At 35.3% G+C, this 23,682-nt stretch overlaps 3 protein-coding genes across 4 annotated transcripts; 2 read left to right on the top strand and 1 right to left on the bottom strand.

Annotated features, from left to right (window-relative positions):
* The first annotated feature begins 1,292 nt into the window (after nucleotides 1-1,292).
* On the top strand, nucleotides 1,293-8,066 carry LOC110894556 (5'-deoxynucleotidase HDDC2). Its single transcript, XM_022141775.2, has 8 exons — nucleotides 1,293-1,739; nucleotides 3,266-3,390; nucleotides 3,487-3,524; nucleotides 4,070-4,180; nucleotides 4,270-4,349; nucleotides 4,466-4,502; nucleotides 7,640-7,681; nucleotides 7,811-8,066. The coding sequence occupies exons 1-8, from the start codon at nucleotides 1,488-1,490 to the stop codon at nucleotides 7,894-7,896; spliced, it is 771 nt and encodes a 256-aa protein (XP_021997467.1). The 5' UTR covers nucleotides 1,293-1,487; the 3' UTR covers nucleotides 7,897-8,066.
* Nucleotides 8,067-13,466: 5,400 nt separating this feature from the next.
* LOC110892674 lies at nucleotides 13,467-13,943 on the top strand. Its single transcript, XM_022139823.1, has one exon. The coding sequence runs from the start codon at nucleotides 13,467-13,469 to the stop codon at nucleotides 13,941-13,943; it is 477 nt and encodes a 158-aa protein (XP_021995515.1).
* A 2,574-nt stretch (nucleotides 13,944-16,517) lies between these two features.
* Nucleotides 16,518-23,645, bottom strand: LOC110894557 (putative phospholipid-transporting ATPase 9). 2 transcript variants are annotated; one of them, XM_035980883.1, is made up of 12 exons: nucleotides 23,079-23,376; nucleotides 22,877-22,980; nucleotides 20,806-22,154; nucleotides 20,624-20,734; nucleotides 20,258-20,534; nucleotides 20,069-20,157; nucleotides 18,885-18,993; nucleotides 18,593-18,796; nucleotides 18,337-18,462; nucleotides 18,155-18,253; nucleotides 17,876-18,067; nucleotides 16,518-17,406 (listed from the first exon to the last, which is right to left on the bottom strand). In XM_035980883.1, the coding sequence occupies exons 1-12, from the start codon at nucleotides 23,143-23,145 to the stop codon at nucleotides 16,765-16,767; spliced, it is 3,369 nt and encodes a 1,122-aa protein (XP_035836776.1). In that variant the 5' UTR covers nucleotides 23,146-23,376; the 3' UTR covers nucleotides 16,518-16,764. The 2 variants fall into 2 exon arrangements, with proteins under 2 accessions (XP_035836776.1, XP_021997469.1); XM_022141777.2 differs by having other exon boundaries at nucleotides 22,877-23,645.
* Nucleotides 23,646-23,682: the final 37 nt, after the last annotated feature.

Below are 23,682 nucleotides of genomic sequence, written 5' to 3'. Positions count from 1 at the left end.
TAAAATTTGGCCACTTTATTCCTTTGAAGCATCCATTCACAGCTGTTCATGTAGCTCAAGTGGTATTGGATAATGTGTTCAAGCTTCATGGTTGCCCACAATCAATAGTTTCTGACCGAGACCCTATTTTTCTGAGTAATTTCTGGAGAGAATTTTTGAAATTGCAAGGAGTAGAGCAAGCTCTATCAACTGCATATCATCCACAGTCGGATGGCCAAACTGAAGTATTAAATCGGTGTTTAGAAACTTATCTACGATGTATGGTTATGACAGAACCTGCAACGTGGATGAATTGGCTGCCATTAGCTCAATGGTGGTACAATACTACCTGGCATTCGGCAATTGGAATGTCTCCATTCAAAGCTCTTTATGGTATTAATCCTCCGATTCAGTTGTCGTATACACCATGTACAACTACTGTTGCAGAATTAGACAGTTGGTTCCAAAGTAGAGAAGAAATGTTGATGGTCTTAAAACAATCTTTGGAAAGGGCAAGGAATAGAATGAAACAGTTTGCAGATCAAAAGAGAAGTGAGAGGAGTTTTGAGGTGGGTGATTGGGTCTACTTGAAGTTGCAGCCTTATGTTCAAACATCTTTAAGATTGCATAAGTATTCGAAGTTGTCACAAAAGTATTTTGGACCTTTTCGTGTGTTGAAAAAGATAGGAGGAGCAGCGTACACACTAGAACTTCCTGCAGGATCCCAAATTCATCCTACATTTCATGTTTCTTTGCTGAAAAAGGCATTTGGTCCTCCTGATCAGCCAATAGTCTTACCTGCTGTGGTGGAACCAGTATCACAGCCATTGTCTATTTTAGACAGGAAGTTAGCTAAGCAAGGTCACAAACCGGTTGTCAAGTTCTTAGTTCAATGGAAAGACCTGCCAATTCATGATTCAACTTGGGAAGATGCTGATGAGTTCATGTTGAGATTTCCAGATTTTAATGTGGATTCTTGAGGTCAAGAATCTTATTGGGGGGAGTTTTGTTACGTGTTGTAATGGGTCAATAAACTTTAGGGGGTATTTTGTAATAATGGAATTCTATAAGGGCTGTATAGTTAGTAGTTAGTCATTATATACGGTTGTAACTGAGTTGTGGAGATTAGCTTGGTAATGAAACAGATTCTTTCCTCTTACGATTCTTCTTGTTTTCTTACCATAACAGTAACGAGTTTATAGTTTCAGACAATCGAGTCGAGTATCACCTAATCTCACGCCTGACCCATACAATGATTTTTTAACCTTAAAGCATCAGTAAAATCCCTCACAAGATAGTCGAAGAACCCTAAACTTGGCCCACAAAAACGAAAGAAAATAAAACGGACCTCAAACCCACTACAAAAAGCCAAAACTTTCGATTCCATCTTTGATCTTCCCCCTTTGTTTCTTCATCATTCTCCACAACAACAAAAAGGGGCATATTCACCATCCTATTCCACCAAACCCCACCTTTTTCAATCAAGATTTTGACCCAATTACTCATCAATGGCGGCAGTTAAACCCTGTTCTTCGTCTTCTCCGCATACCCTTTACCGTTATCTCACAAACCCACAACGCATTCATCGTCCTTGTTTGTTTAAACTACCCTTTAACTCCCGTGATCGTAAATTGCGATCTGTTCGTTGTCAAACCCCTGAATCTGAACCCAAAAGATCTGCTGTCAGTTCTGATGTTACAGAGACTACATCTTCTTGTTCTTCTTGCATTGATTTCCTCACGTTGTGTCATAGTCTTAAGGTATGTGTTTTGTCGTAATTGCATTTGTGTTGTTTTGTAAATTGAAGAATTGGTTTTGTTTAAGATTAAGTGGTGAGTTTTAGGTACCCTTTGCATGAATCTGTTTTATGCTGATTAGTTTGTTTGTGATTGTAATTTGGGGGATGTGATTGAGGGTGAATTGTATATAGATTTTTTTTTTTTGAAATTTATGAACATGAAGATGCTTCTACAGTTAAAGGTAAGATAATACCATGGTTTGAATAATTAACATTCATAAAAAAAAGAGTTAACTGCCATTTTCGTCCTGTGGTTTTGTCCAATCATGCCAGTTCAGGCCAAATTTCAAATTTATACCATTTTCGTCCCTAGCGTTCTTGAAACATGCCAGTACCATCCAAAAACTAAGGTTGAATCGAATTTTTGGACAAACCACAAGGACGTAAATGGCAGTTAACTCATGCTTTTTTGGATGGAAATGGCATGTTTCAAAAATGTCAGGGATGGAAATGGTACAAATTTGAAATTTGGTATGAACTGGCATAATTGGACAAACTGCAGGGACGAAAATGCCAGTTAACTCGAAAAAAAAAAACTCTTTTTTTTGAAATAATGAAAATTAATTTACTTTTTTCTGTGAAGTATTTCAATTAATTTACAAGAATGAATAGATGGATAATAAGTATGCTAGAATCTTGGTTATAAAATGCGTGCGTAAGGAGAGCATGATTTGGTGATGAGATCGCATTTCCGCAGTTGATGCGTGCATCACATGATGTGCATGTGATGTGGTATATGAACGAATTAGACCATTGATTGCAATGAGTCTGAGGGTTTTTAAGTCTGATTGAACAAACTGAAAATCGATTGAGCGATGGGTTTGAGTATTTGATCAAATTAGACACCACTGATTGATCAAATCTTACCAGAGCCGATGATGAGAATATCTAATTATCTTACTGTCTATGCAGTTAATATCGACCCCTTAGTAAAATACCGGTGTCAAATATCGGTACCGATATTATCGGCGATATTGACCGATATAACCGATATATCACTGAATTATTGGTGTTAAATTGCTATATATATAAATTCTACATTATATTAAAATTACCGATATCCCACCGATATCTCGCCGAGATAACCTTTATTTCAAATATCGGTCCTTGACCGATATCCGATATTTTACCGCATTAACTGCATAGCTTAGTGTTATAAGTTAAAAAATATATCTAAGTAACTTTTTAGTATTTTTTTTAATAACAAACACCTCGCACACGTGATGAGCGTGCATCATGCTCGCGCATAAGCTTTTGGGATCAAAATGCATCGGAGCGCCACACGCTTATTAAAGCCAAGCTAGAATTAAGCCGACATTGAATGGTTCAAATTATATTTTTAAATATTTATATCAAAGTGTCAGATCCAAGAACCATGGGTCTCTGAATTAATAAGATGCTGCTTTATTTGAGTTCTCTTTTTGTATTATTCTTACAAAATTTGTGATTTATATGTAGCTGAGTTAGTATTTTTTTCCTCTAATGTAGACAACAAAGAGGAAGGGATGGGTCAATCATGATATTAAGGGTCCGGAGTCTATTGCTGACCATATGTATCGAATGGCAATAATGGCTTTAATCGTTGGTGATCTTCCCGGTATTAACAGGGAAAGGTTCGATTTAATTACCCTTTTCTAGCATTATTAACCCTAAACCAGTATAAAATAAAAAGTAACTTTGAGCCATAAACTTCATTTACTTGATAATAGGTGTATCAAGATTGCACTTGTGCATGACATTGCGGAAGGTACATATTAGTCCTCCATTTTTTAGTTACTTTTATGAATTTTTTTTTTTATTTATTTTGAGTAAAATGTCATTTTCGTCCTTGAGGTTTGGCTTTTGCGACTTTTGTCCAAAGGTCTGTTTTTCCGCATCTGGATCCAAAAGGTTTGAAGTCTTGCCATTTTCATCCGGCTCGTTAACTCCATCCATTTTTCTCCCATTAATACCGGGGTATTTTCGTCTTTTTTTCTCCGTGTTTATGTTTTATTAGTAAGGGTATTTTGAATACTTGTACATTATGCTAAATGCTTGTACATAAAGTGAAAAAGACCGAATTGCCCTTTAAGTTAACAAAAAAGACGGAAATACCCCAGACATAGCGGAGAGAAAAAAAAATGGATGGAGTTAACGAGCTGGATGAAAATGGCAAGATTTCAAACATTTTGGGTCCAGATGCGGAAAAACAAAACTGTGGACGAAAGTCGCAAAATTGGCCAAACCGGCTCAAATGGCATTTAACTCTTTTTATTTTTAAATTAGTCTTTAAATATAATCGGACTTTTATAGCGATTGTGGGAGATATAACACCATCTGACGGTGTACCTAAAGTAGAAAAGACTAAACTTGAACAAGCGGCTTTAAACGAAATGTGTAACATTCTTGGTGGTGGAATGAGGGGTACTTTTACTTATTCTTTATCTAAAGTTTGTATTTGTTTCTTTTTTTTTCAACAAATCTGAGCCGTTAATGATTTCCGTAACCAACAGCGGCAGAAATCCAAGAACTTTGGAGAGAATATGAGGATAATGCTTCCCTTGAGGCTAATCTCGTGAAAGATTTTGATAAAGTATGTTTATGCATAAACTTTTTTTAGTCTATTTTTTTTTTTGGTAAAGATGTGATTTTTCAAAACATTGGTTTTTGATATAACAAGTTAGTGTTTTATTATAATTTATTATACAGGTCGAGATGATATTGCAGGCACTTGAATATGAAACAGGTAAACAACTAGAACTTGTTATTACTAGTTTACCACGTACGTATAGCGTGTGAGTTTCTGTTGGATAAGAATGCCATTCCCATCAAGCACAAAACATCCATGAGAGTACATATGCACCCACGGTATTTATATGTTGGTCCCAAAAGAAGATTAATCTGGGACTTATCATGTCAAATCTAATTGTTTGAGTGTGTAATTAGGTAATATGAGAAAAAAGAGCAAAAGAATTGTACTTTGTAGCTTTCTAAATCATGCTCTCTTGTATCGTTTAATTGTGTATTTCTTTTATTATTGTTTTTTGATTCACCTTTCTGAATTTTTTTTCTGTTCTTCTGATATATATCATTCTATTTTTTTTGGTTACTTGAGCTTATTTAGGTTGTACATAGAGATTCTTAGGTTGTACATATGTTTGAGCTTTCTAGTTATAAATAGCTTTTTTGGTTGGGCTTATATTTTAGCTTTTTAGTTGTTTGTACAAAGAGCTTTTGTTCATTATATATCTGTTCTTTTGAGCCAACTCTAGTTGTACATAGAGCTTATTTGATTTTACATATTTTTTTTTTAAACTAAAGATCTTAACTTTTGAATAAGTTCTTCAATATGACAACTTGCCAAGTTACATCAAAACAGAAGGTAGACAGGCTGCGCCGCCACCCCTTTCTGAAATCGTATGTATATTTTTATTAATTCAAGTTTTGGGTGCTCAAGGATTAAAAATGTAGTAAATGTTCTCAAATCACCTCCTGCTTATTAAAACCAAGGGTAATTATAAAAGTTTCATATCTCTAGGTTTAGATTTCTCAAGATCATGGGTAGATAAAGTTGTAGGTCCGTGATATAAATGGCACGAGCTGAGCAATGGATCTAGGGAACTCCTCCATAAATAATACATTTCATAAAGCCATACTAGCTATGTTGTCAAAAGCCCAAGGCACACTCAAGGTGCTTAAAAAGCGAGGGCTTTTTAAAGCTAGGCACATAGTATAAAAATACCATTTTTAGGGGTTTTAGACATGTTTTAGGCTTGTTAAGGGCTAGTTTAGGTAAATCAGCTCCTGAGAGTAGGGGCGTTCAGAATTCGTTTCGAATTCGAAAAATTCGAAATTCGTTTAAATTCGATTCGATTATCAAGAATTCGTTTCGATTAAAAGAATTTGAATTCGAATTCGAATTCGATTCAATTCGAGTCAAGTAAATCGAATACGAATCGAATACGAATTTATAATTTCAAATTCGATTCGATTCGAAATTCGAATAAAAACTATACATTTTTATTTATGATTTTTAAATATAATGCATATAAAACTTTTATTAAGCTATACTATATATTTTCAAATTTTTTTCCAAATATTAAAATTACATATTACCAAACCCACTACATGGCCCATAAGTCCATAACTAAAACCTAAGTAACAAATCTATCAATAGATTTATAACCCTATAAATATTAACTTTTAGTGTGGTGTGGTTATTCGACTTCTCGTTTTGAATTTTAGACTTATGGTACTTTATTTGGAACTTTATAATGTGATATCGTGCTTATGGATGCTTTAAAATTTATGTTTCATTTTGATAGTTTTTACATGTTTATAAAGAATCTGAATTAAATCGAATTTATTCGAATTCGATTCGAATTCGAATTTTTAATCGAATACGAAGCGAATACGAATTGGGTTTTTTATTCGAATACGAATTCGAATCGAATTCGGTAAGTTTTAATCGAATTCGAATCGAATACGAATTCAAGGAAAAATAAGAATTATTCGAATAATTCGATTCGAATAATTCGAAAATTCGATATTCGATTCGATGAACACCCCTACCTGAGAGCCTGAAAGCTCGCTTTTTAGGGCGCCACGCTGGGTTGCGCGTGATTGGGGGCTTTTGACAACATAGCATACTAGTTATGTGTTTAACTATAACTGTCATACTCTAGACATTAAAGATTTCTAGTCACCTAACAAAATAGTCGTCATCATCATCATCATCATACTTAGTAAATCCCACCAATAGCAAAGCAAAGGTAGGGTCTGAGGAGGGTAAGATGTAGACAGACTTACCTCTACCCCGTAGGAATAGAGAGGCTGCTTCCACCTAACAAAATAGTAAAAATAGTAAAATGTAAACCCTTATTTAAACATATGAAGAAGTTGGACACTGAAGACATTTTTTGGGATATGTCTAAGCAACTTAGATAATTACGTCTTAAGTTAGCTAAACTTGATTTATTATATGGTGCTTGTAATAGACTTCTTGTGTCTTGAATTCTTGATTTATCATTTAATGATTGTATTTGACTACTTGTGTCGATGTTTAAGGTTAATGGTGCTTTCTTTTTAATTTCAAGTTTAATGTCCGTTTGTGTTTTCGTATGCTTTAGTTTACGTTTGTTTGTGGTTCGTGACCAGTGTTCACAAACTGTTCGCGAACAACTGAATTCGCTTAACAAACGAACATAAACATAAACTTCTGTTCGACATGTGTTCGCGAACAGTTCACGAACATCTGCATTTCCTCAACGAACGAACACGAACATGACCTCGTTCGTGTTCGTTCAGTTTGTTTACAGCCCTATCTGTAAGTGTAATTTTTTAAAACTTGGGACTAAAACCATAGCATCATCTGTGTACTTAACTCTTAAATAAATTTAGAGTTAAATGCCATTTTAGTCCCTGTGGTTTGGGTCATTTTGCCAGTTTAGTCCAAAGGTTTCATTTTTCGCATGTGGGTCCAAAAATGTTTCACCTTTGCCATTTTAGTCCACTGGGTTAACTTCATCCATTATTTCTGTTAACGAGAAAGGCAATTCGGTCATTTTATATGGCCGAATTTCCCTTCTAGCTCACAGAATTACATATAAAATGACCGAATTGCCTTTTTCTTAATATAAAAATGGATGAAGTTAACCCAGTGGACTAAAATGGCAACGGTGAAACCTTTTTGGACTCACAGGCGAAAAATGAAACATTTGGACTAAACTGGCAAAATGGCCCAAACCACAGGGACTAAAATGACATTTAACTCTAAATTTTAAGTAATTAATGTGCTAATTATGATGAATATAAGTGAAAAAATAAACAAAATCTTTCAATATCGTTTGTTATTGAGATTCTCATGTTACCATGTTATTGCAGAGCATGACAGAGTTTTGGATGAGTTTTTCCTGTCAACAGCCGGTACGTTGAATCTTTCTGCTTACAAACCATCATTCACAATAAAATGATTATGTTCATCTTATGCAGCCTCTATGTTTTTCTTAGGCATTGTATGTGCTTGTAAGCTTTGCGTTGATGTTTGTACTGCAGGAAAGTTTCAAACAGATATTGGCAAGAGTTGGGCAGCTGAGATCATTGCTAGGAGAAATTCCAGATTGGCAAAGAAACTAAACTAGTGAGACTTGTCCCCTTTTGGTCAACCAAATGCATCCATCATCTCTTCCATTTTATTTAATTTTTAAGGGATACATTTCATTCAGTTTGGTATCCTATAGTTGCAGCAACACATTCAAGATCTTAGAGTTTTGAAGCTACCTTCTTATATAACATATTAGCTTTGAGCCAATGATCTGGTCCTTAGTTTAGCAAAAATCCTCGACTTTTTGACCTTTTTTTGTGCTTAAAAAAACTTCTTGTTATGTTTTTGATAATTTGGTAGATATCTTTTCACTTATATACTCCCAAGAGAAGTAACCAAAAAAACGCGTCTTTACAGTCGCTCGTATAGTTTTTCTTACGTGTCAGATTATAGTCGGATCGACGTAGGCTATTAGGTACGACACAAAGGGAAATGCAGATTTTCTCAAATGTTACTCCAACACAACGTTGGGACATAAAGCACGCTAGAATTGTAGGAGGGACATGTTAATTTTTATAGCTCCTGTCTGCCCATTGAAAGCAAAAGAAGTGTTTGATCTGGCAACTAAATAATTAGTGCTAAACAACACTTTTTAATATCATATTTAGAGTAAAATGTCAAAAACTGTCCCAGAGGTTTGCTCACTTTAGTTTAGAAATGGAATTTTTGTAACTGGACCCTTGATGTTTCAATTTTGTTGTCATTTACATCTAAATCGCTAAGTTCAAATGTATCATTAACACGTAGATGATTTTGGCAATTCCAAAACCTCAGGACAATTTTGGTAATTTACCCATCTAGTTTTTTTTTATTTTAACTTTAAATAAAAAGCAAAAAATAATTATAAATATAATATATTAGGGATGAGCATTTGGTACTGGGTACCGATACTGAACTGGTACACTACTGGTACTGAACTGTACCGGGTATTTTCGGTACTGGTACCAATTTTCCTCATTTTTCGATTGAAGGTGCCGGTACCGAATGGTTACCATGCTCATCCCTATGATATATATATACACATGCACACACATTTGTATATACGCATTTATTTTTTTTCTTTTTTACCTTTGGAATAAAAATAATAATAAATTAACCATAATACACGTATTGGCGAAGCTACCCCTGTCCTCAACGTTTTTTCACTCTTAGTGATAATTTTACCGAAAATTTATGAATATTAAAATATTGGATTTTTTAAGAGTTCGACCCCTAACGATTTGGATTTTGAGAGTACGACCATCTGAGTTTTCATTCAAGCTTCGCCACTATAAACACACACACACACACACCATACACACACACACACACACCACACACACTCTTATCTTTTATCCTTCTCTCTTCTCTACCTCTATCACCACCACTGCCGCCGCCACAACCACCCCATCTATACCGTACCTCGTGGATGAAAATGACAACAAAAATAAAACCTTAAGGGTCTGTTTGGTATGGGGTAATGGAATAGATGAAAGAATGAAATGGACGAGGTAATGGAATGGACAACGGAATGAAATGGATCATTGCATTCAATTGTGATGTTTGGTTACTCATACGTGAATAGAATGAATCATTACTTTGTACAATTTGATAAACAAAAAAAGATGAGGTAACGAAACACAACTGTATTAAAAACGACAGAAATATAATTGCCTCAATAATAATAATAATAATAATAATAATAATAATAATAATAATAATAATAATAATAATAATAATAATAATAATAATAATAACAATAATAATAATAATAATAATAATAATATATTAATGATAAAAAATTAATAATAGATTTTTGATATATATTAATATTAGTATGAATATTAATACATATAAATATAAATATAATAATAATAATAATAATAATAATAATAATAATAATAATAATAATAATAATAATAATAATAACATATTTCTTTCCATTCCTTGAAGGAATGGAAAAAAAACACCTACATACTAAGGAATGAAAATTATTATATTTGGAAGGAGTTACATTCCTTTGGAATGCTCCATTTCATTACCACATGATAACCAAACATGTTCCTTTTCATTCCATTAGAATGATCCATTCCATTCCACCTTCCATTCCTTCATACCAAACGCTACCTAGAGGTCGAGTTACAAAAAGTTTCATTTTTAGATTGAAGTGGAAAAGTGATCAAACATCATAAACAATTTTGACATTTTACTGTTGTATTTATTGTAACACGTGACACAACTTAGTTATTTATTTAATAGATGTGTGTGAATTAAATTTGAATGTTTTTTAACTTGCGTAATATATTTATAGATATAGCCTAGAACAGTGGCGGATCCAGGAATTTTTTCCGGTGGGTTCACTATTTTTAGCTGTTCAAATTTTATATAACCAAACATGAAAATTTTCAGGTCGGTTTGACGGTTCGGATCGGGTCAGGTCGGGTCGAGTAAGGTTCGTCACATAATCATTTCATTATGCATTAGCAATTTAACAGTATTCGTATAATCATATTCACATTTTCTAACTTAATAGGAAATTAATAAATTGAAAATTTACATAATTAATAATTCCATTAGCAAATTAAGAAAATGGAAACCAATACTTTGAAAGAAAGAAGAAACATAAATGAACAGTGAAGAACTAATTTGGTCCCTTGCTTCTACTTCTATAAATGGGTTACTGGTATGTACAATTTGGTCCCTTGCTTCTACTTCTACAAACTAGGGGTTAGCAAGTTTAGGTCCGGATCGAAAATAACCGAGAACCGACCCGAAAATTACCCAACCCGACCCGAACCCAAGTACCTAGGTATTTAGATCGGTTCCAATTTTTCATATAAAATCGGGTCGGGTCGGGTCGGTTCTCGGTTCTTTTCATGGTGAAACCCGACTTTGACCTATGGACCGGAACCGACCCTATATTTAGGGTAGTGAATCGGTTCTATATTTTATGTTTGATCGGTTCTCGGGTCGGGTCGGGTTTTTCCTTTTGCTCACCCCTAAACGGGTGCAGTACGTAACAAAATCACAATTCAATTATATTTGCAAAAATTATGATGCTAGTGGGTCTCGAACAAGAGATCCTTTGTTTTGTTAAGAGGAGCCTTAACCACTAAACTGTAAATTGTTTTTGCTTATGGGTGTATTTCCAATAATATTTATGGGTTCATTGTTGTTTTTCAAATATAATCTCTATTAAAATTCCGAAACGTCGTGAGTTCGCGTAAACTCGTATCATTCAATGTAGATCCGCCCCTGGCCTAGAAGTATATTCTTGTTTTTTTAGACACACTGAAAGGTGTAAAGCTGACAAAGTTGGTAATGAATTAGACACGTTTTGCAACGTAACTCTCGATCTAGCATGTGGACATACCATTGTATTGGGTTAGATACACTCTTGTTATGTACATATGTAAGAAACTCCTTAGGGGTGATATCACTATCCAAAGGTACCCTAACTCCATCTAATCCTGCAGTATCACATCACTTTCTTCATCCACTATCCGAAAACACTCATTCGATAGCATTACTACCGTAAAACCCAATTCGATGGTTTTTTTTCCTTGGTTTTTTAGATTCTTTTAGTGGTTTACACACTAAAAAGCAATAATTTCCAAGATCATGTAATATCCTAGAACAAAAATGCCAAAATTTATAAACAAAATCTAGTTTACTGAACATCAAAAAAATAATAAACTCAAAAAGATAACAAAAACCCACTAAAACTAAACACTAATTCAACCAAACCTAGATAAAAAATCATCAAAACAAACCAATCAAACCAAATTCAGCAAAGCAATAACCTACAAACCTTAGGTAAGTAAAAGTGCAAAACCCCTTTTCACAAACAAGAGAATGAACTTCAAATCACAAGGAAAAAAACCCAAAATTAGTACAAAAAAATGAAATTTAGGGAGAAAGGAAGCACCTTTATGAGCGATTACGATCTGTGTTATGGGTGTGATACTATAATCAAGGTAAGAGGGAAAGGGCCGTTGCCCACGGCTCCATTTCGTTGCTCGACATTTTATGTCGGATCATGTTAATCACATAATAAAAATTTGATGCAGTAATTAATATAACATTATCGTTTTAAATTAAATAAAAAAACACAAAATAAATATACCAAAACTCAACATACAATCCAATATGTTGAATAGCGGCCCAAACTTAAAAATCCCTATCTATTCTTTAAACCCAAAAATCTTTTTCAACAAAGTAATCAGAATTCAAAATGATTTTAAACGTATTTCAGCATCAAAATGAATTGCATTTGACTTTTTCTTTTGAATTCTTTATCCTATCTTTTACGACAATTTGACAGATGCCTATTTCTTTTACTTTTCTTTAATATGGATTTCAAAATCACTCTCAATTAAAGACGGACATCAAACCTTCCGGATCTTAAAAGAAAAATTTAGTGACTTGACTTTTATAATCATCATCACCGTTCTCAATGCCATGTAACTAGGAATGAAAAACGAACCCGAACCTGCTAAGTAAACCACATTTTTTAGCTTTCTCCTTTTATTTTCGCTTCAACGTGGGCTTATTTAACTAATGGAGCCACATTCAGAAAAACATTGGTGTCACTCGAAAAAGAAATCGATCTATAAATGGGCGAAAAGTCAATCTATTCTGGTGACTCTGTAAGACTATCCTCATCGGTGACCTTTGTTTAAGTTTGTTGCCACTTGGCAAAATAATATTGGTTGTATTAAAATTAAAAAAAAAAAAAAAGAGAAATTGAAACCCACAACTTGGAGCAACCTAGGTCATGACCCAAGACCATGCTCAACTTTATCCACTTGTCCAAACTTGATTGGTTGCACCTTTTTTATTAATTACTATTTCCCCCATCAATTAAATTACTCAATTAACCTTTTATAATTAAACTTACAAGAAAAACTAAATACACAATATTTCTTAAAATAATTTTCTGAACATCCCGATACAAGTTTAATTAAAAATAGATTTGGTTTAAAAACACATTTTTAATATAAAATAAATTTATATTTAATAAATGTCGGTTTGGGTTGGATTGTTAATAGGAATGAAATGTTGAGTTGTGTAGATTCAAGAAAGAGAAATTAGTTTTTTTTTTTAATTAAAGGTTGGGTTGAATTTGGGTTGTGAATGGGGATAGTGTAACGGAGTATGTAACTACGTCCTTGAATATTGATATAGTTTTATTTTAGATTTTTTTTATTTAGCTATCAAAGAAAAAAAATATCTTTTTATATAGCTACCCTAAGTATCCTAGTGTGAATGTCATATCTTTCGTAGAAACCTAAACTGATTTCATATCCTATTCAAAGTCAGACCATATATACGGTTTCTAAAGTAACACAACAAATGTAACCAATAAAAAAAGCAAACCATAATTATTGAGACAGCTCACACCTAATTACATTTTAGTTTCTTGGGGTACACTACTCCACATGCATTAGGTGGAGTGCGTTGCAAGTCATTACCCATCACCGTATATTTTCATATACCTTTGAGGCTTCAACTATATCATTGCTTCACACCTTTCCATTTTCAACATTTTCAAACACAATAAACACTTCATTACAAAGACATGATTTACATAACTACCCTTGTTATTGTCTCTCTCTCATCCCAGCCATGGATCGACACGAATGGGGCATAATCGGTGGAGATTGTCTCGTGTTATCGTGTTGCTGCCAATGTTTGATTTTACAGATTCTCGTGTTTGTGTTGCTCAAGCTCCCTATCAAAGTTTGGAGAAAAATAAAGGTATGTATGAAAAGGAAGTTTAGAAGGACAAGAAAGGCGGCTCTAGAGCATTGTGCCGCCGCGGTTATGGGTGGGCAGCAACGGCGGTCGCCATGTAGGGTGGCGGCGGAGGGTTCTACGTTGGAAGGATCTAATGGTTGTATGGAGGAAGTTGAGAAGGTGTTGGGAGAAATGTGTGAAAAGGATGAGTTTTCATTTGGGAGTTTTTGGAGGGGAGATGATGATAATTGTTTAGAGGATGATTTTAGAATATGTTTTGTAAACCAACAACTTGGATTTCATGATCATGATGGAAAGTATCATTTGACTCAAGTATTTGGTCCTCTTCTAATGCAGTTAATTTAAAGTTAGACACAAGTTTACATTTATTTATTTACTTTTTTTTATGTAACTTAACCAGTGGTTATAATGAAACTAATTATAATTTAGACATATATTTACATTTTTTTTTTTTGGTAATTTAACCTGTGATGACGTGTCGACGGTATAATTTAGACATATATTTACATTGTTTTTGGTAATTTAACCTGTGATGACGGTGTCGACGGTGGATGTCAAGCAAGAATGGTGGCAACAACAAGGGTAGAGGTGGTGGCGTCAAAGGCAACGATGGTGAGGGAGTAGGAAATAACATTTTCTTTTATTAAATTTTTTCGCATCTTTGAAAGAATTTTGTATTCCTTTATTTAAAGAAATTTGAGGCAATTAATTTTGTTTGAGTTTCATTACGAACTCAATCAAATATTGTATTATTGAATTAGACTATAGTTCCAATAAAGTTCTATGATCAAACAAGTTAAAACTAAAATTCAGATTATAGTTATATTTAATTTAATGAAATAACGCCCTCTATGTTGATAGGTTGTTAATGGTTATGGAAATATTTTGATCTTAAGAAACATTATAAAAACACTAGTTTTTATTGATTTGCATGTGTTACTATTCCAAAATGTTGATTTCCATGTATTTCTATTCCAAAACATGAAGAAGAAGAAGAAGAATAAGAAAAAGCAATAAAGAAAAGGTTACTAAAAATTGTTGTGTTAGGGAAACGAAAATAAAAGAAGGTAAACGCGGCACCAACAACTAATATGTTGCCACTTAAACTCGGTTTAATGGGATCCTGAATTCAGTTATACTTATATGACAAAAAGTATGACATGAAAAAATGAATGATGACACATTTACCATTAAGAATGAAGATGTCACTATCATAACGGTTATACCTTTTCCTAGGCCCACCACCACCCAAATAGAGACATCAAACCTTAATTTTACCAATATAAATACTCCATGACGAGGTAATACATTCATTTACAATTACTTTCACTTGCACTTTTACTCGCTGCAACTTTCTCTATTACACTGATCGGTAGTCAAAAGATACCCCTCTTCGTGTGACGAAGCTGACGAATTCTGTTTTCCATAGTATATTTAGGATGTTATTGACAATTCACGTCCAAAGGTTGATTGGGAGACAATTCCATAGAAGTTTATATCGGTGTTCCGTTCTAACTAGTATGTTCCTTCATGTAGGGGTGTTCAAAACCGGATATCCGAAAATTCGGATATCCGAATTTCGGATATCCGAAATTTTCGGATACCAGATTTCACTATCCGAATCCGTATCCGAAATTTCGGATATCCGAAATTCGGATATCCGAAATTTCGGATACGGATTCGGATAGTGAATCGGATATCCGAAAATCCAACTTTTTATTTAATTTTTATTTTTTTATTATTTTTTTCATATTCGGAAACGGATATTTTGGATAGTTTCGGATATCCGAATGTAAGTTTCGGGTATTTTTCGGATATTTCGGATATTTTTCGGATATTTTCGGATATTTTTCGGATATTTCGGATATTTTTCGGATATATTTTCGGATATTTCGGATATTTTCGGATACTTCGGATATTTTTGGATATTCGGATATCCGAAAAAAAAGAAAATTAAATTTTCGGATATTTCGGATATCCGAAATATCCGAAAATTTTGAAAATCACTATCCGAATCCGAATCCGAAAAATTCGGATATCCGAATTTCGGATATCCGAAATTTCGGATATCCGATTTTTCGGATATTTCGGATTCGGATATCGGATATTTCGGATCGGATTTTCGGATACGGATAGTTTTGAACACCCCTACCTTCATGTGTCCACTCGTTATTTATAAATGAACTCTAGATACCGTCCACGTAACATATGATATCTTACTAGTTATGATACAAAATTCCTTATAGGCAACACCAAACTATCATGGCCTATCAGTCGTTTGACAAAGATGATCAAACATAAATTTTATAGGAAACAGTAAATCTTGAAAAGTAAAATTTATAGGATAAAATTGAATTCAATGACTAAATAAACATGTTGATTGATTAAAACTAAGATTCACACATTGTACAATTTAGATTGATATTAAACAAAATGGCAAAATTAGGGCGAGTCAAAATCAGGGCTATAAGTGAACGGATTTGAATTTAGGCCAAGCGTACTCGAGCGTGACCCAGTGTCATAAAGCGTCATAGCGCCCCATAGCGCCCAAAACACCGCCCCCTTAGCGATATGAGGGGTTATGGGTTGCGCGTGATGATGATAGCGGGGTTATGTTTGGTTTCTCTCACACATATATATACGAGCATATGTATCTATAATTGAAGAGGGATTATGAGGGTTATCCACTACACACATGTTATGGGGGGCTATGTTTGAGTAAAGGGGATTATGACTACACAAGGCGTATAGCATATGACATGCCATGTAGACGAATCAAAAGTTACAATGTTTTCACTTAATTCAACTTTGCATCACGCTTTATTTATTTTCTATTCACTTTATTTAAAAAAAAAAACTATAAAATTGAGTAGTTTGAACCAATTCAAACATGATTTTAGTGAAACTTCTATGATCATAAATCAAAGAAAAAACATAAATTTTAGATCATTAAACATAATTTTCTTCTCTTCAATCTATAAACAAATTCCCTAATTTACAACAAAAATTCACAGCCTGAAACTCTAGAAATTCATAGACGAACATCTTGTCGTCACATATCAATAATTAAAGAATAAAAATTCGACCTGAAAACAACTGACAAAATATTCTACTGCCTGCTGTACAACCACCATACCCAGTAAAATCCCACTCATGGTAAACCTACTCATTTAGGCGGCTGTCGTTCCAAGTTCAAGGGATACAAAGTGTTGTCCCTTGCTATCGACCTAGCCGTGTACCCAACCGTTGTCGTTCGTATAGACCGCTGGCGCACCATCTGAACATATTCTGGATCTTCGCAATTACCTTCGTGTCTGATCCACTGAATCATGCCATGGTAAGCCGGGAAGAACCTCATCTGAACTGCATTGTAACAGAAGTACGGGATCAAAGCAGCAATGCTCGCGAACAGGGTCACGAACCAGTACGACGGGGCTGGTGCAAGCGTTTCGACAAACACCTTGTAGGCGGTCGTTGAAATGGTGGCGGGCATTGCACCGTAGCCCAAGAGGAAGAGGTACCACAGGATGATTCCTCCCCAGATGAAGATGTGTTGGATTAAGGTGAAGTAGTTGACCGCGAGTGCCATCTGGCAGTTCACGACCCATACCACACATGTGTAGATTGTGGTCCCAACGACTTCCAGTCCGGCAGTCTTTCCATTCTTATTGTATGCTTCTGGGTCTAATGCTCTGATGCAGAGGAAAAATATAATTACGCTACTCGCTAGCCCGTTAAGCATCCACCCGAATATGCGACGCCAACGGAAGAGGGTGTTTTGTACGCCTTCTTGATATAGCAATGGAAACTGTCATGAAAAAAAAAACCATCTTAACATCTTATGTGTCATGTTGGGTTGGTGGGTTGACGGGTTGAATGGTTCGACCCGAACACAGTTATACATTTATTCGTGTCATATGGACACACTTGTAATGGTGTAACCTATGCACGACCCGTTTAACCCATTTATCTGAAACGTGTCAAATGGGTTGACGGGTAGTAATCAAGTTGTAAACGTGTTAATTGGGTCGGTGGTTAATAAACGGGTTACACATAATTTAACAGGTTAAACAGGTTAACCCGGACACGACCCGTTTAATTAAATAGGTTAACCCCAACACAACCCGTTTATTGAATGGGTTAGATATGACAACCTGTTAATCTGATTATTAAACAGGTAAGATTCTTATCTATTGAATGTGAAACTACTAACATGCCCTTTAGAGTGTTTGGATGATCTTTTCTAGTACATGATTAGAAGGGCATTTTGGGCATACCTTGAGACAAAATCGTGCAGATACATCTTGGTCGAAGACACCCAAAGCAATGGCGGGAAGTGATGTGAAGAAAACGTTGTAAAGAGACAAATACCAGTCGTTATAGGCTGCTTGACCCGAGAAAGATGCATAAGCTTCGTAAAAGAATATAGTGGTTCCGAAAACAATATTTTTGTAGAAAAAGTAGCATATCTGCAAATATACATAAAGGGTTATAATTCAATTATGTTAACGAGCGATTACGTGTGGTCAAACAAAGTCAAGCTAGTAGATTCTTACCATTGAAGAAATCCGTCGGTAACACCAATGTCCATGCACCAAAAGCAAGCGTTCAAGAAACCGAAACTGAGCAATTGCAATATCACTCGACATAACCGCCTAATTACCATATACAACACAGTTAGATAACATACATCAAAAGGTAAAAACTAAAGTGAAGTTATATGATTAACGATAAGTACCTGCATTCCCTCAACGCCACTAATACCGATACCAATGTCAGCTTCTTGAAGCATTCCTACATCATTCGCCCCGTCACCAATAGCTAAAGTTGTCTTTCCGGTTCCCTCTTTAACAAGTCTAGTAACCTGCATTTCATTTATGTTAAGTTAGTTCTTATTAGTGAACATACGCGGAACTAGAGGAGGTCCAGGGTTCAGTTGACCCTCCGACCAACAAAACGTTTTATTAAAGTAAACTAAACTAAACTAAACTAACCAGTGCTTTCTGTTTTGGGGAAGAACGGCAGCAAATAACAGAAGCACACCCTACAGCTAGCTCGAGAAACGTGTCTTTAATGCTGTCACGTAAAGCGTATGCTAGAGATTTTCCATCAATGATGAGTGCAAACGCCTCGGAAGTTGAAGCACTAAGCTGAGCCTTTCCTGTTAATATTTGCTTCTTAACACTTTCTTTTGAAATCTGCAAGGACAAACTTGTCATTTTAGCAAAAACGCGTGCACAAAACAAGGATAGAAATTTAGAATTAGAAAAACAAGCACACACTCACCTTGGCAATTACGTTTTCGTCCCCCGCCTTTTCTGCTGCTATGATTTCTGGAGACTCCAAGATTATTGTAATCTGTTTCATTCCTTCTCTAAGCAAACTGCATGAGAATCTGCACAATATTTGAATATTAGATATAGTAAGAAAAGTTAGAAATTATTTGGAGCAACCGGACCAAGGCTAGTGGGCTAGAAAAGGGTCCAACTTAAAACGGGGACAACTTTTTATCCCTCTTGTGTTACGGGCCCTGTAATCTATGGACGGAGACGTCTAAACAAGCTGGACGATGTGACGTCTAAGCTATGGCGCTTTTCCCTGACTTTTGGACCCCATTTTGGTCTTGACAGTTTTCCCCAAATTTAGCAATTTTAATTATTCCATTTTTATTGTAAATTTGTAATCGAACCCGAATCCGAACCCGATGGGCAAACCCGAAACCCACAAAATTTGGGACGGATATTCAGGTATGGGACCGAGTATGGGATTAGTTTCAGAAATTTTCACGGGTATGGGATTAGGTGATACTCGCTCCGATTACCCAAAAGGCCGAAACATATAACCCTTTACCCAAACCATATACCTGAAATATTTTTAATTTTAATTCTAGTTCTAATTCTAATTTTCATTAACCGTAGTCTCGTAACGACTCATTTTAATACTTTCATTATGTGAAAAATGACTTTTTTGGAATATGTATTTGATAGTATTGTTTATAATTTTTATCCCCCCCCCCCCCCCCCCTCATACTTTAAGCTATTGTAATTTTTAAGAACATAAATTACATAAAAATTAGAATGGTAAGAAAACAAACGTATTTCGAAATCCCAGATATTACTTTTTAAGAATCTGACGGGTATACCCGATACCCGACCAGTAATTTCCCGACATATACCCGACGGGTATTGGGCCAGGTATGGGACACAATTTTACAACCAGGTATGGAACTGCGATTACCAATACCCGTCCCATTGTTGTCCCTACATGAATCATTGAACTTGGTAACTCATGCGTTTATTTGTCAAATTGTAATTCTCAAGGTTTTGGTAAAACATGCCAAAACTAGGCATGCAGCAATAGTTTAATGCATTCATAAATCGATCAACTTTTCCTCAAAAGAGTATCTTGTTATCCTTGTGCTTCCGCTTTGCGTCACACAATGCCAAAACAAGAAAGAAAATACAACTTACCCAATATTAATGGCGGTTTCCATTTTATCACCGGTAAGAACCCAAATCTTGATTCCTGCTTGAGCAAGTTTGTCAATGCATTCGGGCACCTGCAAAACCAAAAGAGAAAAACACAAAAACCGCATTAAATTCCATTCATTAATCCAAAAATGATTCAAAATACAAATTTCTTGAATCAAAAAAACTCACCCCCTTTTGAAGTTTGTCCTCAACAGCAGTGGCACCAAGAAGTATCAAATCCTTTTCAATTTCCGCCGTTGCTTCATCAATCAAATCATCCCGATCCGCACTGACTGAATTCTTGGCTTCTGTGAACTTTTCATTAAACGCTTCGTATTCTTCATCGGTGAGTTCACGATAAGCAAGAATCAAGGTCCTTAAACCCGCATCCGCGTACTGGTTCACATGTTTTTTCGTATTTTCTTCAAATTTCCTCCCATTTTTCGCAAGTCTAGCAAACATAACACTGAATATAATCCAAAAGAAAACATCAGAATATGAACAACGATGAATATTAAACAAAACAAAGACTGATATGTCATTTTCGTTATTTACCTGTCAGCACCTTTCGATAGTAACAGTAGCTTCCCATCATCATTCTTTACAATAACAGACATTCTTTTTCGCGCACTGTTGAACTCCAAAACGTTCAAAAGCTCATACGTCCTGCAAACACACAACAAAAATATTACTTTTAATGAAAATCCGAAGCAAGAAAAACATGAAAAAGTTGTTACCTTTCGACTCGTTTCTTGGAAACCGGATCTAACTCTACAAAAGAAACGGTCGTTTGTGTTCTTTTGTAAAACTCGAACCCAAGTTCTCTTGCTGCGATAACAAACGCAGCCTCATCGGGTGATTCAGCTTCATACGTAACTTTTCCAGTTTCTTCATCCACATCAGGTATAGCCGTGTGACATATCGCCAATAACCGAAAAAACTTCTGAATCACATCCGAATGCGGTTCATGAATCCAGTAGCCATTTGTGATTCTCTCATCTTCAAAATTATACCCTTTAACAGATGAACTAGAATCATTATCATCGTCATCAAAATATTTATCTCTACCGTTAACAATCAACGGAGACCCCATTCGTTTAGCCATAGCTTTTTCAACTTCCGTAACACCACGCCCATACGCAGTCCCCGCAATCGAACACTTGATGAACTCCATCGAGTTACAAGTCAACGTCCCGGTTTTGTCCGATAAAATGGTGTTGATTTGACCAAGTTCTTCTGTCAAATTCGAGGTTCGAGCGTGAGCCGGTTTATCCGCTTCTTCATAATACATATGAATATCATTGTTGATGAAAATCGTCTGCAAGACTTTCACAACTTCTATTGAAACATATAAAGAAATCGGTATCAAGTAGCTATACAACAATAAATCCGTGAGGAAATGATAGATTGCGGCAATAGGAGCTCGATTCGGGTCAAAGTAGATATCTGATCTATCGGGAGCCAAATACCATCGTTTCTGTCGATCACCGTCTAAATCGTTCTTCGTTACAATCCCGAAATAGACTGACCCGAGAAACGCCGTTAGAAACATGACGAAGAACATGAAATAGATGATACTATCCATTCTTCTTTCGATTCCACTTCTTTTCGAAGGTGGTTCTGTAGAATTTTGGATCACTTTCGTGTCATGACCCGTGAAGATCACCGCACCGTAGATGTAATCTGTGTTTCTGAGCTTCGAACCTCGTAACAGAAGCTGCTGAGGAGAAAGTGCATATTGTTGTCCTTGAAACTCCATTGTTCCAACAAATGTGTACAAACTTGCGTTCGGATCTTCGCATTTAACTGCAGCTTTGAAGTTGCTGAAACTTGAATCATCGTTGATTGTTGAAGTTGCTTCTAGTGATTGTTTTAGCTTTAAATTTGTTTCACCGTCTAAATTCATGGTTTCGACGTAACAGATAGCGTCCTCGTAGCTTGATGAAAGTAACAGAAGATCGGCTGGGAAGAACTCGTCTTTTTCTACCTTTACTGTATCTCCTACCTTTAGTTTTTTCCATTGTCTAGATTCGAAAACGCCTCCACCTCGATGAACTTTGACTTTTCGGTTGTTGACCTCATGATCCTAGATAAACATATGATTCAAAAAGAGATTTTAGCATGATGAATTTTAAACAAACAAGTGGGAAGAACTTAAGAACACAAGTTCCTTATGATGAATCTTGAATCAAAGTATGTACCGACTTGTAAGATCTATCATGATTCTACGTAAGTAACAACAAATTCAAACTTATAACCATGGTTGTAAAATCCCGACTAGTGTCCGATAAGTCGGCGACTAATCGCTACTTGGAGGTTCACCAAGTAATTTTCCTCTAATCGGCCAATTAATCGCTACACGGTCAACGGCAGCCCAGACAAATTCCGGCCAATTACAGGGCATATTCCGGCCATTTTCCGGTCAAGCCTTGTAAATTTCGGTGATTAATTGTATCTACTTAAATAAAATGAGTCGATGAGGGGTTATAACTTGGCATGCTAAAATAATTACACATAAAAATATGTGCTATACACATAAAACTGAAGATTTCCTATACAATCCCAATCCGATTATCCCAATTAATCGCTGGTCCGTACCCTACCGGCCCGACTAGCGCCTAGCGATTCTTACAACACTGCTTATAACTCCAATCACAAATCCCTAAAACTTACAAAAAATTATGGGATCCAACCAAGAAATAAAGATTCAAACTTATAACTTCATACCCAAATCCCCAAAACTTTAACAAAATCCAACCAAGAACTAAAGATTCAAACTTTATAAAATGGATCTAAGAAATTACAAACCTGCTGTTTTCTTTGCCAATCTTCAATACCTTCTTTAATCATAGAAGCAGCAATAACAACAATCAAAGGAAGAACAGCACTAACAGCAGAGTAAGGAGCAAGCTCTGTAAAAGACAGAATAGCAGTCACAAGAAAAAAGAAATTTGCAACTCTTCTAAACTGTTCAAACAATGATTTGGGGAAGAAACTCATTGGTGTATACTTTGTTGACCTCGTATAATTATCTGCATAATAACTTTGACCACCCTCTGACACACCACTAGTTTCATTGCAGTAAACCACTCTTGAGAACCCAGGACCCCCTATTTGAGAACCATCATCATCATACCTTCTTCTCCCACATTGGAATGAATAGATCTTGCTAAAATGCACTCTCTTTTTTCTCCCTGTACCCATTTTTCTTGAACTGTTTTTTTTTATGATATTTTCTGAAGAACAAAAGCTACTGAACTCATTCAAGTTTCAAGAACTGAAGAACACTAGTTTTGAGAGACACCCAGATGAGGAATCCTTAAAGAAACAGCAAAAGATTGGTGCTTTACACAGACCCCAAGTGAATAAATTATGATAAAGCTAATATATGTATAATGGCCTAATGGGCAATATGAAATTAAAGGAAAAATTAGAGATAAAAAGGTGGCTCCATGATTAGATCTGTTCTTTGAGCTTGAAAGAAATACAGATTCATACACTCACATATATGTTAATTTAATAAAAAAAAATTATTATTTATGAACCCCCTCTTTGTTGCAAGTGTAAAATATCTTCAAGTATGAACAGACAAATAGATCCTTGGATGTGTTCAC

Source organism: Helianthus annuus, chromosome 12 (genome assembly GCF_002127325.2).
Source record: "Helianthus annuus cultivar XRQ/B chromosome 12, HanXRQr2.0-SUNRISE, whole genome shotgun sequence".
NCBI classification, from domain to species: domain Eukaryota; kingdom Viridiplantae; phylum Streptophyta; class Magnoliopsida; order Asterales; family Asteraceae; genus Helianthus; species Helianthus annuus.
The sequence above is the reverse complement of the archived record's forward strand: the minus strand, read 5'-3'. Positions and strand labels throughout refer to the sequence as shown.

Excerpts from the sequence above, each read along its gene's own strand:
- LOC110892674 (XM_022139823.1), top strand. The coding sequence starts at position 13,467 with ATGGATCGACACGAATGGGGCATAATCGGTGGAGATTGTCTCGTGTTA.
- LOC110894556 (XM_022141775.2), top strand. The coding sequence starts at position 1,488 with ATGGCGGCAGTTAAACCCTGTTCTTCGTCTTCTCCGCATACCCTTTAC. Across the intron at positions 3,525-4,069 it reads TGTGCATGACATTGCGGAAG|CGATTGTGGGAGATATAACA; the intron begins GTACATATTAGT and ends GGACTTTTATAG. Across the intron at positions 7,682-7,810 it reads GTTTTTCCTGTCAACAGCCG|GAAAGTTTCAAACAGATATT; the intron begins GTACGTTGAATC and ends TTTGTACTGCAG.
- LOC110894557 (XM_022141777.2), bottom strand. The coding sequence starts at position 23,272 with ATGGGTACAGGGAGAAAAAAGAGAGTGCATTTTAGCAAGATCTATTCA. Across the intron at positions 20,158-20,257 it reads AGGACAAACTTCAAAAGGGG|GTGCCCGAATGCATTGACAA; the intron begins GTGAGTTTTTTT and ends TTGGTTTTGCAG. Across the intron at positions 18,068-18,154 it reads ACCGACGGATTTCTTCAATG|ATATGCTACTTTTTCTACAA; the intron begins GTAAGAATCTAC and ends GTATATTTGCAG.